This window comes from Ovis aries, chromosome 8, assembly GCF_016772045.2.
Source record: "Ovis aries strain OAR_USU_Benz2616 breed Rambouillet chromosome 8, ARS-UI_Ramb_v3.0, whole genome shotgun sequence".
Taxonomy (NCBI): domain Eukaryota; kingdom Metazoa; phylum Chordata; class Mammalia; order Artiodactyla; family Bovidae; genus Ovis; species Ovis aries.
The window spans coordinates 17219340-17234181 of record NC_056061.1 but is presented as its reverse complement, the minus strand read 5'-3'; the positions used below and the strand labels follow the sequence as shown (position 1 = coordinate 17234181).

The 14842-nt window shown below is 37.5% G+C and overlaps 1 protein-coding gene across 3 annotated transcripts in view; it reads right to left on the bottom strand.

Moving 5' to 3' along the window:
• TBC1D32 (TBC1 domain family member 32) overlaps positions 1-14842 on the bottom strand; it is a 198437-nt gene that overhangs the window by 44431 nt on the left and 139164 nt on the right. For all 3 annotated transcript variants that reach the window (XM_004011160.6, XM_015097326.4, XM_060419209.1), the window contains one exon: positions 8549-8632. In XM_004011160.6, coding sequence (XP_004011209.4) covers positions 8549-8632 — 84 coding nt within the window. The remainder of the gene's footprint in view (positions 1-8548; positions 8633-14842) is intronic.

Sequence of the window (14842 nt, the reverse complement as noted above, 5' to 3'; positions counted from 1 at the left end):
GACTGCTTCCAAATAGGAAAGGTAGTACTTCAAGGCTGTATATTGTCACCCTGCTTATTTGACTTATATGCAGCGTACATCATGAGAAACGGCAATCAAGATTGCCGGGAGAAATATCAATCACCTCAGATATGCAGATGATACCACCCTTATGGCACAAAGTGGAAAGGAACTAAAAAGCTTCTTGATGAAAGTGAAAGAGGAGAGTGAAAAAGTTGCCTTAAAGCTCAACATTCAGAAAACTAAGATCATGGCATCTGGTCCCATCACTTCATGCGAAATACATGGGGAAACAGTGTAAACAGTGGCAGGCTTTTTTTTGGGCTCCAAAATCACTGCAGATGGTGATTGCAGGCATGAAATTAAAAGATGGTTACTCCTTGAAAGGAAAGTTAAGACCAACCTAGATAGCACATTCAAAAGCAGAGACATTACTTTGCCAACAAAGGTCTGTCTAGTCAAGGCTATGGTTTTTCCAGTGGTCATGTATTGATGTGAGAGTTGGACTGTGAAGAAAGCTGAGCACTGAAGAATTGATGCTTTTGAACTGTGGTGTTGGAGAAGACTCTTGAGAGTCCCTTGGACAAAAATAAATAACAATTTAAAAAAATAAGTGTCTGTTCATTTCTTGATAAGCTACATCTGACTTATACTTATTTTGTTCACAATACAGTCTTAGCAATGTTGCTAAATTTCATAATGACAGCTACAGTTTAGATGGACCTCTACAGTTTACTTCTATGCACTGAGTTGAAATCTACACTTAAAGAAGTAAAACAGAACTTTAGAGAGAGTTTCAATTGGACAGTCATAGCTTGCTGCACAAATTTTATTTTAAAGAAGGTACCAGTTAAATCTCCAAAAAGATTTTTAAAGGAGAATATATGACCTATTAAGTATACCAAAACAAACATCACATATCCACTCAAAAAATTACTAGGATGATAAAGATTTAGGTGACTTCAGAGTGAATAAAATTCTACTGAATGTTTCTTTTAGTAGGATGTCGGTCAGAAAATGGTTTATGGGTATACATCTAAAAAGAAGCTTCAATTTTAATTTGTATTTGACATACAGTATGACAACCTGACAGGCAGAAATGGATCTTGGACCACAAAAGTTGAGTGAAAAAAATCTTTTGTTACACTTAACTTGGACTAAATACAATTTATTAAGCAGGAATTAAAATCTTAAGAAATAAAATGGAGCAAAATGATTAACTGAAATTCAATTATAAAAATAGATGTATTCAGGGGACCCTGATACACTGCTGGCAACCAGTGTTTTACTGAAATGTGGATAATAGTGTGCGATACATAGCAATAAGTGATACACTGCTTAATAAACACCAAGAGGATGAATGAGGGGTTGAATGAATAAATGAACAAACATCCAGTGAACAACAAAAACTGTGCTTTACATATCAAACAAGATGCAAGGTGGAGATGCAAATAGATATGAATTTAACATCTTTTTTCCTGTATATTACAATCAGGAAACAAAAAGATAATATAACTCCCATTCCCCAGAGTCACTGAGAAGCATAACAAAATAAGTTACTGAATAAAGGTCCATCAACCAATGACACCTATAGCATCAGACTTACCCTACTTACTCATCAATGCCTAATTCATTCTCAGCATTAACTATTTACACTAACCAATCATTTTAATTACAAATATAATAATCTCAGAACAAAATGAGTTGAAAAAATTAACTTAATGTTGACTGAAATTACTCATTGTGGTAATACATACTGTTCTACTTTTAATATAGAAAGCTAGCACAGAGCAGGAGTAGAAGAAATTAAATCTGTTTTGCTGGCACTTGGCTAATAGTGAGAAACTAAAATTTTCTGGAGAAGGAAATGGCAACCCACTGCAATATTCTTGCCTCGAGAATCCTGAGGACAGAGGAGCCTGGTGGGCTGCTGTCCATAGGGTCACACAGACTTGGATACAAGTGAAGCGACTTAACATGCATGCATGCACTGGAGAAGGAAATGGCAACCCACTCCAGTATTCTTGCCTGGAGAATCCCAAGGCCAGAGGAGCCTGGTGGGCTGCCATCTATGGGGTGACACGGAGTCAGACATGACTGAAGCGACTTAGCAGCAACAGCAGCAAACAAATTTTCAGAAGAGTAAAGCATATCTCCACTGGATGACAAATACAGTATTAGAAGAGCTGTTATAGTGCGACTGTTTACTGACTCTCCTGAAAGCCCTGCTATATCAGTAGCAGAGCTAGAAAACTTTTACTTCTAAAGAAGCCAACCAGTCCATTTCCTCCTGCCTTCTTCCTTACCCAAAATAAGCATGAAGGTTCTGTACCTTCTTTTTAAATATAGGGTTGCTATCTATCCATTTTATTCAGTTTTTACCGCTATAAAATTTAATTTCTTATGACCAGTAAGCTAGTGTAAGTATCTCAGTCTCCTAACTTACGTGTGTTAAATCACTTCAGTCATGTCCAACTCTTTGCGACCCTATGGACTGTAGACGACCAGGCTCCTCTGTCCATGGGGATTCTCCAGGCAAGAATACTGGAGTGGATTGCCATGCTCTCCTCCAGGGGATCTTCCCCACCCAGGGACTGAACCAGTGTCTCCTGTGGCTCCTGCACTGCAGGCAGATTCTTTACCACTGAGCTACCAGGAAAGCCCGACTAATATAGTCAGCATTATTTGGAAAAAAGTGTTATTCTTTTTCATGTCATTGATTACACAATTGCCCTTGCCTGCAAGACTCTTTCCCTTTCCTATTTCTTTCAGCTGTCATAGCCCAGGAGGCAGTTCTATCATTGTTTTTTCCTTTATTTTTCCACTATGATATTAGTTAACACCGATCACTCTCCACTGAATACCTATGGCATTACCACACAATCCCTCATTTGACAAAATCTCAACTCAAAAAGCTAACCTAATCGTTCTAGTACATTGCCTGAAACAAAGCAGCCAGCTGAGAAATGTCAGTTTTCCATTTCTTTACTTTCTATTTACCATGTGCTGCAAATTAAATTCAATTCATCATTTTAGATACATGCTCTATTTCCCCCCTCCTTGCGGACAGGGTCATTCATATTATATACCTCCTTGCGATTATCTAGCACACTCACAAATATCCTCCATAAAATTAAGACAGAAAAGAGCATATTTGCTGAATATCAAAAGAAAGTATAATGGATATTTAACTGTATATAATAAATTTTAAAATATTTTAATAATGGAAAGGTGAAACAATGCAAAGTTCCCTGATATTTTTCCAAAATTTTGTTTAACATAAAGAGAAAAAGGATAAAATTGAAATATTTACCACCCTGAAAGGATTACTTAATTTATCATTTTAAAGAAGCAATTATAGAAGGAAAAATCTCCAACACGTTCCAGGAAAATGAGCTGACAAATAGTTAATGTCTGTTAGGACTTGGAAAGGCACCTGTGTGGAGTTACAAACTGCAAATGTGCAGAACTTTTATCTGTTTGTTCTCTCCTCTTTCTTTAAGGGGATAAACAGCCAAACTAATTTGATTTTTCCAGATTTGCAAATTTTATAATGGATTGAAATCCTGAGGGAGCTAACAACAGATGGATAACTGTGTTATTCTAATTTCAGCTACCTTAGGGTTTAGCAAGCTGTCATTTTTTAAAAGCCAATCAATTTCTCATTTCAAGAAACATGAAAAAACACTAAATATATCTATCTAGCGACTGCTTTGAAACATCTTTTATATCAAAACATGGTTTTTGTTTACTTAAAGTAAATAGAGTAAAAGTTTGTGATTGCAAACCATTGTTTCACTAGCCAAAAAATTAACGATAAAGGACGGGGATATCTAAAGCCATGAGAAGAAAACAATACTAGCAACAAACTTAGCACATGTCATAATAATAAATAGTAATCAATCAACAGGAAGCCACTTTATTTTCATTCATTCTCTGAAACACCACTGGATAGTTGTTTACCTGGAGCCTCTTAAGTATTTAAATTCACATTCAGGGTTTATCTGCCTAGATAACAGGCTTCCCCAGTAGCTCAGTGGTAAAGAATCTGCCTGCAATGCAGGAGACACATGTTCCATCCCTGGGTCAGGAAGATCCCCTGGAGCAGGAAATGGCAACCCACTCCAGTATTCTTGCCTGGGAAATCTCAAGGACAGAGGAGACTGGTGGGCTACAGTCCATGGGGTCACAGAGAGTTGGACATAACTTAGTGACTAAACAACAACAACTGCCTAGATAATACATTCAGTAAAGCCAACATCTGAGATCTCTTCATCATAATTTAGAAATATAACAGAGGGTAGTAAATGCATGCACACTGAGCAATCAGCCTTGCTGAATATTTAGATAACATATACAACATAATGTTAATTTTAGATTATCTACAGAACATATAACCCAATAGAACAATGTACCAAAGAGAGCTGTACAATTTGAAGATTATATTACTGAAGATAGCCCCTCTGGCCATTCAAATTTCCATGATTACCACTTCTTACTTATTTCCTCTCTTACAGACTTGATCATTAATCCCTGTATGTTTTTTCACATACTTTTTCAGGTTTGTTCATAAAGTTGTAATTTCTTCACAGACAGTTTTCTTCAGAATTTTCTTCATTAGTCCTAATTTCTTCCCTCTGAATCTCAGTTTCCCAATTTTTAAATGTGATGATTATACACCTGCTCTCACAGAATACAGCTGATCCTTGAACAATGCAAGGGTTAGGGTGCCAACCCCATGCAGCAGGTAAAAATTCAAGTATAACTTTATAATTGGCCTTCCATATCCTCAGCTCTACATCAATGGATTCAGCAAACCATGGATTTGGTGGTACTGTAGTAGGTATTTATTGGAAAAAAAAAATCTGCATGCTGAACCTCCACAGTTCAAAATCACATTGTTCAAGGGTAGTTCCAGGGTTGAACAATATAATGCACATCAGATGCCTCGGTGCATTATTCCACTCACAAGCAGGAAGCAAGGTATCAGTTCTCTTCACCTACCTTAATTTCTGTTTTATTCTACCGTGTGTTTTCCTCTCATTTCTTTGCTTTCATTTTCTTATGATCACTTTTATCCCTTTCCCAAATCTGCATTAGATGTCACTATGATTTAATTACATATATGTGTACTTGTAAATCACACCAGATTTAGAATTATTATACAGATGTACTGTGTGAACATAGATGTTATTTAATGGTATGGATAATTAATCTAACAAAATATCTCAAAAGCTGTATTAAAGATAAAGAGGCATTTGAGACTAATGAAATACTTTAAATTAGTCATACGTGTGTTCAGTTGTTTAGTCCTGTCCGACTTTTTGCTACTCCATGGACTGTAGCCCACTGGGCTCCTCTGTCCATGGGATTCTCCAGGGAAGAATACTAGAGTGGGTTGCCATTTCCCTCTCCACGGGATCTCTCCAACCCAGGGAGTAAATCCGGTCTCCTGCATTGCAGGTGGCTTCTTTACCAACTGAGCCACCAGGAAAGCACAATGTGATAAATATCAGATTGGTAGTTTAAGATGAATGCAATAGGAGCACAGAGGAGGGACTTATGATTGGGAGAAAGAGGGAAGGTGACATTCTAGCTGCAGCTTTACAGTAGTTGGACATCATCGCATGGATGTCATGAGGAAGAAAGTTTATCCAGAATGAACACTAGGAGCACAACAGGTTCAATGATACGAATGCACTGGATATGTTTGGGCAGTGATGAATCATAGAGTTAAAAAAAATAAGTAACCCAGACTGAGAATATATCTTTAAAATTTTCTTTCTTTCTATGGAGATTTGAAACATTATGTTTAACTTGAGTAAATGCATATTTGAAGGATGGTTTCTTCAGCAAACAGAAAAGTCATGTTAGTCTTATGAGGAAGAGGGGCAATATCCCATGATGGTCTATTACTGTGAATCTAGGCTGCCTCTCTGCTTTCTTCACAGTGTCTTCACCTACTGGATAGTCACCTTTGGGAAAGTTCAGTTCTTCCCTCTACCTCATCCTTTACATAGTTACTAAATTAATCATCCTAAAGAACGGATGAATCAAGTAAAGCTTCTGGTCCAAAATCTTAAACGTTTTCATTTTTAATAGGCAATAGAGTAAATTAAATTCACTGACACAGTATACAAAGCTCTTACCCTTCATTCCATTCTTTCCTTTTTTGTCAAACAATTATTATTGTTACTCTAGGTGCAGAGGACTAGATCAGTAAGACACAGAAACTACCCTACAGGAGTGTGCTGCCACATGAAGGATTAGACATTAAGTCAGAATACGAGAAAAACAGGACAAAGAGGTGTGTATTAGTTTTATACAGTAAGCTGAAGATTTAGTAATTGGTATTTTCAACCCATACTTTCCCCCTAAATTCCAGATTCAAACAGCCAACATGTACAGAGCATGTCTACTTAAATGTGTAACAAGTATTCAAAATATAACATAAAAGCAAGCTCCTAATCTCCTCTCTGAACCTTATTCTTCACGCATTCTTCTCTATCTCAGTGTTTGATAATCCACCCTTTCAGTGGCTCAGATCACTAACTTAGGTCTTTGACCCCTCTTTCTCACTCTATCTTCTGTCTGTCAGCCTGTTCTGTCGGTCCTATTTTCAAAATATACCTAGAATCCGTGTGTGTGTGTGTGTTAGTCACTCAGTCATGTCTGACTTTTTCAGCCCATGGAAAGTAGCCCACCAGGCTCCTCTGTCCATGGGATTATCCAGGCAAGAATACCAGAGTGGGTTGCCATTTCCTTCTCCAGGGGATCTTCCTGATCCAGGGATTGAACCTGGGTCTCCTGAATTGCAAGTGTACGCTTTACCATCTGAGCTAGAATCCAAATACTTTTGACCAGCTCCACTGACATCCCCATCCAAGCCATTGCCAATTTTCATCATTATGTTTTCAATAGCCTCCTAACTCATCTTCCTTGTACTTCAGTCTTTTCCCAATACAGCAGCCACAGTGATATTTTAAAAATGTAAATCTGAGGATGTCACTCCTATGTTCAAGATTCTGCAATAACTTTAAAATCCCTCTATCAGGGACTTCCCCAGAAGTCCAGTGGTCAAGACTGTGCTTTCATTGCCGAGGGCGCAGATTCAACGCCTGGTCAGGGATCTAAGATCCCACAAGCCATGCAGTGTGCACCCATCTGCCTTCCATCCACATATCATCCTCTCTAACTTCAACACCAAAAATTGTCCCCCTTACTCTTTTTGACCTATACCGGTCTCCTTCCTAGTTAACTGCTGGAATTTTCTCTGAAAACATTCATATATCTTGCTGCCAACTTCTGCTGGTCCAAACACTATTTAACATTGGAACCTCCAACAGCAACCAGCACTTCGTAGATCCCTTCCCTGCTGTGCATTTCTCACTTACCACCATACCACTTGACATACCGGATGTTTTACTTATCTACTGTCTATCTCCCAATAAAAAGGTAAACTCTATCAAGGCAAGACTTTTTTCCTCTCTTTTGTTCATTGATGTGTCTAAGTGCTTTGAGCGATTCTATTATATAGTAGAGGAAAATATCGATTTGCTGAATAAATGAATGTGTATCTGGAGAAGAGAGGGTGAGGCTGGCAATGCTGCTAACAGTTTAGTGTTTTGAAAAACAAATGAGGCATGGAGAAAAGGGGATGATGCTAGAGAAGAAAGAAGAACAGTAACCTAAGGCCTTGGGTGTCATGATAAGAATCTTAAACTGCATGCAGTGGTCCATGGTAAACTTCTAAAAGGTAGACGAATAAAGAGGTCAGATTTACACTTCCTATATCATTCTGAAAGCAACATAAATACTACTTCTGAAAAAAAAAATGAGACTCCAATTAGAGAAATGAGGTAAAGACAATGTTGCAATAACCTAGGCAAAAAGTAACGGTGGCTTAAAGTAACACAAAGAAGAGGAGAGATAGAGGTAAGGGGATAAATTTGAAATATATTAAGAACATAGACTATGGTTTGCTGACTAGGCGGGAAGCTGGTTTAGATGCCCACCAAAATAGTGTCGGTGGAGGAAGTATCTCAATGAGGTCTGATAAAGTAATGCTCTTGTTGGACATTTTGAGCCTGAGGGTTCTTCAGCACATTCAGGTGATGTTTGCCTATCAAGTATCTGGAAATATGAGAATGAAGCTTATGGATATTTGAGTAGAAGAGATAAACTTAGAAGTCATCAATATATAAGGTATGCAAAATAAAACAGTATAAACAGATGAGATCACTATGAGACAGTGGATAAAACCTGAAGAACAGAAGATACTGCCATTAGGAAAAACAAATTTCAATGGGTAGACAGAAGGAAAAAAAAAAAAAAGAGTTAACAACAACAGCAAAGCTAGAAAGTAACGAGGAAACAGAGATATTTGCACAGAAAAGATGAGAAGATATCTGGTATGTATATAACCCAAAGTGAGAGATTTTAAGAATGGAAAACCTTGTGTATATTTGCATCGAATTACACTTGTCTATGAAACATTATCTATTTGCATACCAAGCACTTTCCAAAATTCAAAATGTTTAAATTGTACCTGTATATTCCACTGAAGGGAAGTAGCATTCAGATGGGCTTTCAGAAAGATGAAGTACAAATTTTTCAAGCAATTCTACTAAAGCTGTAATAAACAAGAGAATAATTAGGATATTAAAGGTCAAGAATCATACATGATACTGTATCTTTAAATCACAGACCAGTAGGTAAAAGTCATTAGAACTTCTTCACAATTATGCTCTTGAGGGGAGCCAATTCAAAACATATCGTTTTAATATTCACAACAATCTTTCCCATGTAAATTAAATTTTAAATAGCTTCACTGCAAACCTATTCAATGTGAAACTGGAAAAGGACCATCTGTTATCTTTAGATCCTCTAAGGATTACTTCAGAATTTTCTAAATGATTTCAATTCAGAAAAAAATTATCACAAATTAGGCTACAATATCTTACCATCATTATTCATACCTGCAGAAAAAACATCACATGAACTTCAAGACCAGAATCAATGCATAGCTCACATCCCTTTCAAAAGCACATTTTATATGTTTTATATACTTGACAACAGACCTAATCTGTTCAGGGTAAACAAATCAAAGGTAAGATAGGCAGGAGCTGTAAAGAGGGAGGGATGAATAGGCAGAGCAGAGAATTTCTAGGGCAGTGAAACTCTTTTGTAAGACACTACAGTGGTAGATACATGTCATCATTATGACATCTGCTAAAATTCATAGAATGTGAAACATCAAGAGTGAACCCTAATATAAACTATGGACTCTTGATGATAATGACATGTCAATGTAGTTTCATCAGTTGTGACAAGTATACCACTCTGGTATGAGATGTTGTTAGTTGGGGAGGTTTTAAATGTGTAAGGAGAGAATATGCAAGAACTTTCTGTATTTCCTGCTCAATTTTGCTGTGAATCTAAAATTGCTCTAAAAGTTTATTAATTCAAAGAAAAGTTGAAAAAAAGATGCCTGTCAATGTAACAGTATATAAATATTTGCATATATTACCGCCAAAATGGATATAACCAAGTGAATTATAATGAATATGCAATTTAGAATTATTTTTGCTGGAAATAAATGTATCTGAAGAGTAACTGATATGCTTGTAATTAGGGCAAGTAAGTTCTAGTCACTTTTAAAACTTGTGCCCTGGTTATATTCAGGATATTGACTGTGACACATGTTAACTGAATGTACCCTTTATCACATCTAAGAGCATTTTAAGATATAATTCATGAGGAAAAGTTAGTGTTCAACATGCCAGAAATGTAAAGTCAAAGAGGGATAACATATGCTTTCCAACAACTACAGGTCTAACAAGCTACATCTCATGATACAGCTTAAGCAACATCTCTAGATAAAAATGAATTTTTTTTTAAAATTTGTGGAACTCTATTCATATTGATTTCAAGTTGAAATATTTAAATATTTAAACATGAAAATGCAATAGTTAAGGATCAGAAAGAACACTAGTATTGTAGATTATTTATAGATTGGTTCTATCTTCACACACATAAGCCCAAATACTCCCACTTTTGGAGAAATCTTTCAAGTGGTTTCTTTTCTATGAACCTATATGTAAATAATAGCCTTTCAGTGAGAGCTTTCAACTTCTATGTGTTCGTTTATAAGTCACAAAATGCTGTCTCTTAAGATTATAATTTTTCAGAAATCAGGTGAAGAGAAGTGTGTGACTGCTGGCATGAGAAAAGCAGTGAACAGGATCAGGTTCAGCCATCAGACAGTTAGAAATATGTCAGTGAAGAGAAAACACACATCTGTGAAGGTGCTAAAACAATAAAACATTTGAAACTTGAGTCACCAGGCTAACTTCAGACTTTACAAGGCATACTACTGATTCTGAAATATGAAATTATGCTATTAGATCATAATATATTGGAGGCTTATAAAGTAATTTATGCATCCTATATAAAGATGACATCACTGAATCAACCAGAGAAAGTTCATAATTTCTATTGATTCCAATATATTTGTTTTGCCCAGCAATCCAAACAGCACTATGTACTTCCAAATATTTTGAGAGATAAACTACAGTCATGAAACAATGTTAAAAACCAATTCACATGTGGTAGGTGAACCCACAGTTACAATTTATTGGCACCATCTCTCTAACAATGACAACAACAAAACTGCATAATTACTAACATGGCTATCAGCACAACTCACTACCTGTCAGTTCACTAGAAATTCCATTATCTGAGACTCCAGGAAATTAATTCACATAAAACATTTCTTAACTTTTAAGAGTACATTAACTCCAGGATATTGCTATCTAGAAAGTAAACTGTTGAATATTGTTTTAGGTGGATTTTTATTTTGAATGACAGACTTGGAATCTCTATAAAGGATTTTAAATTAGAAACCATCTCCTTTTAATTATACTCAGTCCCTAGGGTTGGACTATGACATCAGTAGACTATAAAACCAAAGTTTATGGTATCTATATGATAAAAGAGGACCTGGGTTTTACTGCTGTGGAAAAACCAAAGGCAGATTGTTCAGGGATAAGTGTATTTTCCCTTGGGCATTGCCATCACAACAGCAGCAGGTTCCAAAAAATTCAGTGTTTGTAAATAGGCATGGTTTCTCCAGGATTCACTCTTTAATTCTTTTGTCTTTATCACTGCTGGCACATCCTCAGATCACAAGGAAATCACACTATGTGCTCAGTTTTTTCCTGATCGTTATCCTGCATACAACCACCAGATGTTTGCTGCTTGAACACTTGATTATTCAGAATATACCACACCTTTCATGTGTGAAACAGATACATGAGTGGAGGGAAAGAAAGTAGAGTTTGTGGCCTCTTTACCACCGGGTGATGGTGAAAGTCCTGACTCTCTACTTAGGTCTCCCTGACACCACCTATCAGGGAGAGGCAGGGTGTCTCATCACTGTCAGGTGAGAAGAGAAGTGCAGGCTGCAACCCAAGTCTTGTTTGCAAGACTTCTACAGTGGTGTCTGGCTAGATTAAAGTGCTCACTTTCTACAAGTTTTGTCTTGGTAAGACTGCCCTTATCCTGGTCCTTTGGTTAGAAGGAGCAGGCTTTTATTGCCCAGTCCTCATTTTTTCCCTTGCATCCATTGATATTCTTCATCACTCAGCCTAGGATATATGAGGCAAAAACAAAACCCAAGAAATGTCATCTTTGTTCCTTGGATCCCAAGGTCCCTAGTCAGTTTGTCTTTTCAATCCAGAGTCACATATGAAACATAGGATTATGTCCACAAATCTCAGATGTACATAGTAGGAGAGAAAAGGGAAAGATCATCTACTCCATCTTTCAAAAGTAGATATAATCTCTTTTCTTTCCCATTATGAATATTTAGACCCCTTACAGGCTGGATGTAAGTTCTGCATCCAGTAATGCAGAATGCAGTAATGCAGAATCTGTAATGATAAATTAGACCACCACACACAATTTAAAACAAATCCTCAGCCAATTTCAAATCATGCTTTATTCTTATATTATTCACCATTAATACTGAATCTTAGAAAATTATCTGATGTATCAAGTACAGCTGCTTTACAGCCATAAGCAGATACAAGACAGGTCGATTTGAAGTCCATGTAAGTAAGTAAGTAGGTGAAGTTGCTCAGTCGTGTCCAACTCTTTGCAACCCCATGGACTGCAGCCTACCAGGCTCCTCCATCCATGGAATTTTCCAAGAAACAGTACTGGAGTGGGTTGCCATTTCCTTCTCCAGGTGATCTTCCCAATCCAGGGGTTGAACCTTGGTCTCCCGCACTGCAGGCAGACGTTTTACCATCTGAGCCACCAGGGGTGCCCTAAAGTCCATGGATACATAGCAATTATGAGTATTCTTTGAGTACAGCTGAAGTTCAGGATTCAGAAGGTGATAGATTAGAAATTGTGCTAAATTCCTCTTCCCTTTGATTAATTGTCAAGAAGAGGGTCTAAAAAAAAGAGGAGCTTTGGTAACAGAATCACATGATGGGTAGAACCACTAGAATACCACTAAGGCTAGCCCAATAACGATATATGATGGTGCTCACAGCATAAAGTGAGTGGAAAAAAACCAGAATTGATGCTTTTGTCCCTTTAGGCGCCATCAGTGATCCTCCTTTCAGGTCTCAGGCTTCCATCATAGCACCTCTTATGTTTCCTTTGGTGCCTTAATATCTCTCTTTCTGCCTAGAGCAGTCTGTACTAAACCTGTATGTCTCTCATTTTTTTTAAGCTGATTTACTAGCACTTTGATATTATCAGATAACATAAATTATTAAAGATTTTTGTCTCCTTATTGTATATTGGAAATCATAACTGGCTAGGAAAAAGGAAAGTGTTATAGGAATCAGATCCAGAGATAAATGAGCAGACTTTAAAATTACTTTGTGTAAGTACATTTATTGACATGGAAATTCTATACAATATGGTATTGAGTGAACTGACAAAAGAAAATAGCATGCTAGGTATTAACTCTTTGGGGCTAAGAATAATTTAGTGATAATCTTATCCTGCAGAGATTATAAGGCAAATTTCAGTCTCTTCATTTTGTTTATACTTTCTAATCTTCCTAGAATGATTATATATTTCACACAATAACTTAGTTGCTAAAAGGTTAATACTAGAATCAAAGTAGTAACAGATGAAAGGGATGAGAAAGAACAGATTTTAAAAATTTAAGAATAAACTCTATAAGACATGGTAACCAAATACATGAAAGTCAGAAGATGAAAGAAAGAGATAAGTCAAGAAGAAATAGGTTGTTCCCTTCAATTACTGTACTAGGTACAGGCTAGTGACTACAGGCAGAAAAAATGCAAGAAGAACATATTTTAATACTTTCCATGGCATCTCATACAGATAAAATCTAAATGGCAGGACAAAATGACAATACTCGATCAAATGCTCAGAGGAAAATTTTTTAAAAAGTATATCAGTTCAGTTCATATCAGTTGCTCAGTTGTGTCCGACTCTTTGTGACCCCATGAGTCACAGCACGCCAGGCCTCCCTGTCCATCACCAACTCCCGAAGTTCACTCAAACTCACGTCCATTGAGTCGGTGATACCATCCAGCCATCTCATCCTCTGTCGTCCCCTTCTCCTCCCGCCCCCAATCCCTCCCAGCATCAGAGTCTTTTCCAATGAGTCAACTCTTTGCATGCAGTGGCCAAAGCACAGGAGTTTCAGCTTCAGCATCATTCCTTCCAAAGAACACCCAGGGCTGATCTCCTTTAGAATGGACAGGTTGGATCTCCCTGCGGTCCAAGGGACTCTCAAGAGTCTTCTCCAACACCACAGTTCAAAAGCATCAATTCTTCAGCGCTCAGCTTTTTTCACAATCCAACTCTCACATCCATACATGACCACTGGGAAAACCATAGCCTTGACTAGATGAACCTTTGTTGGCAAAGTAATGTCTCTGCTTTTAAATATGCTATCTAGATTGATCATAACTTTCCTTCCAAGGGGTAAGCATCTTTTAATTTCATGGCTGCAATCACCATCTGCAGTGATTTTGGAGCCCCAAAAAATAAAGTCTGACACTATTTCCACTGTTTCCCATCTAGTTCCCATGAAGTGATGCGACCAGATGCCTTTCACTTTCATCAAGAGGCTTTTTAGTTCTTCACTTTCTGCCATAAGGGTGGGGTCATCTGCGTATCTGAGGTGATTGATATTTCTCCTGGAAATCTTGATTCCAGCTTGTGCTTCTTCCAGCCCAGCGTTTCTCAAGATGTACTCTGCATAGAAGTTAAACAAGCAGGGTGAAAATATACAGCCTTGATGTACTCCTTTTCCTATTTGGAATCAGTATGTTGTTCCATGTCCAGTTCTAACTGTTGCTTCCTGACCTGCATACAGGTTTCTCAAGAAACAGGTCAGGTGGTCTGGTCTTCCCATCTCTTTCAGAATTTTCCACAGATTTCTCAGTTTCCCTCTCAGTCAGTCTCTCCCATCAGGAAGCTTCCATAAGTCTCTTATCCTTCTCCATCAGAGGGCAAACAAACTGAAAATCACAATCACAGAAAACTAACCAATCTGATCATATGGACCACAGCCCTGTTTAACTCAATGAAACTATGAGACATGCCATATAGAGCCACCCAAGATGGGCAGGTCATGGTGGAGAGTTTTGATGAAACATAGCCCACTGGAGAAGGGGATGGCAAACCACTTCAGTATTCTTGCCTTGAGAACCCCATGGACAGTATGAAAAGGCAAAAAGATAGGACACTGAAAATGTCCCCAGGTCGGTAGGTGCCCAATATGCTACTGGAGATCAGTGGAGAAATAACTCCAGAAAGAATGAAAAGACAGAATCAGAGCAAC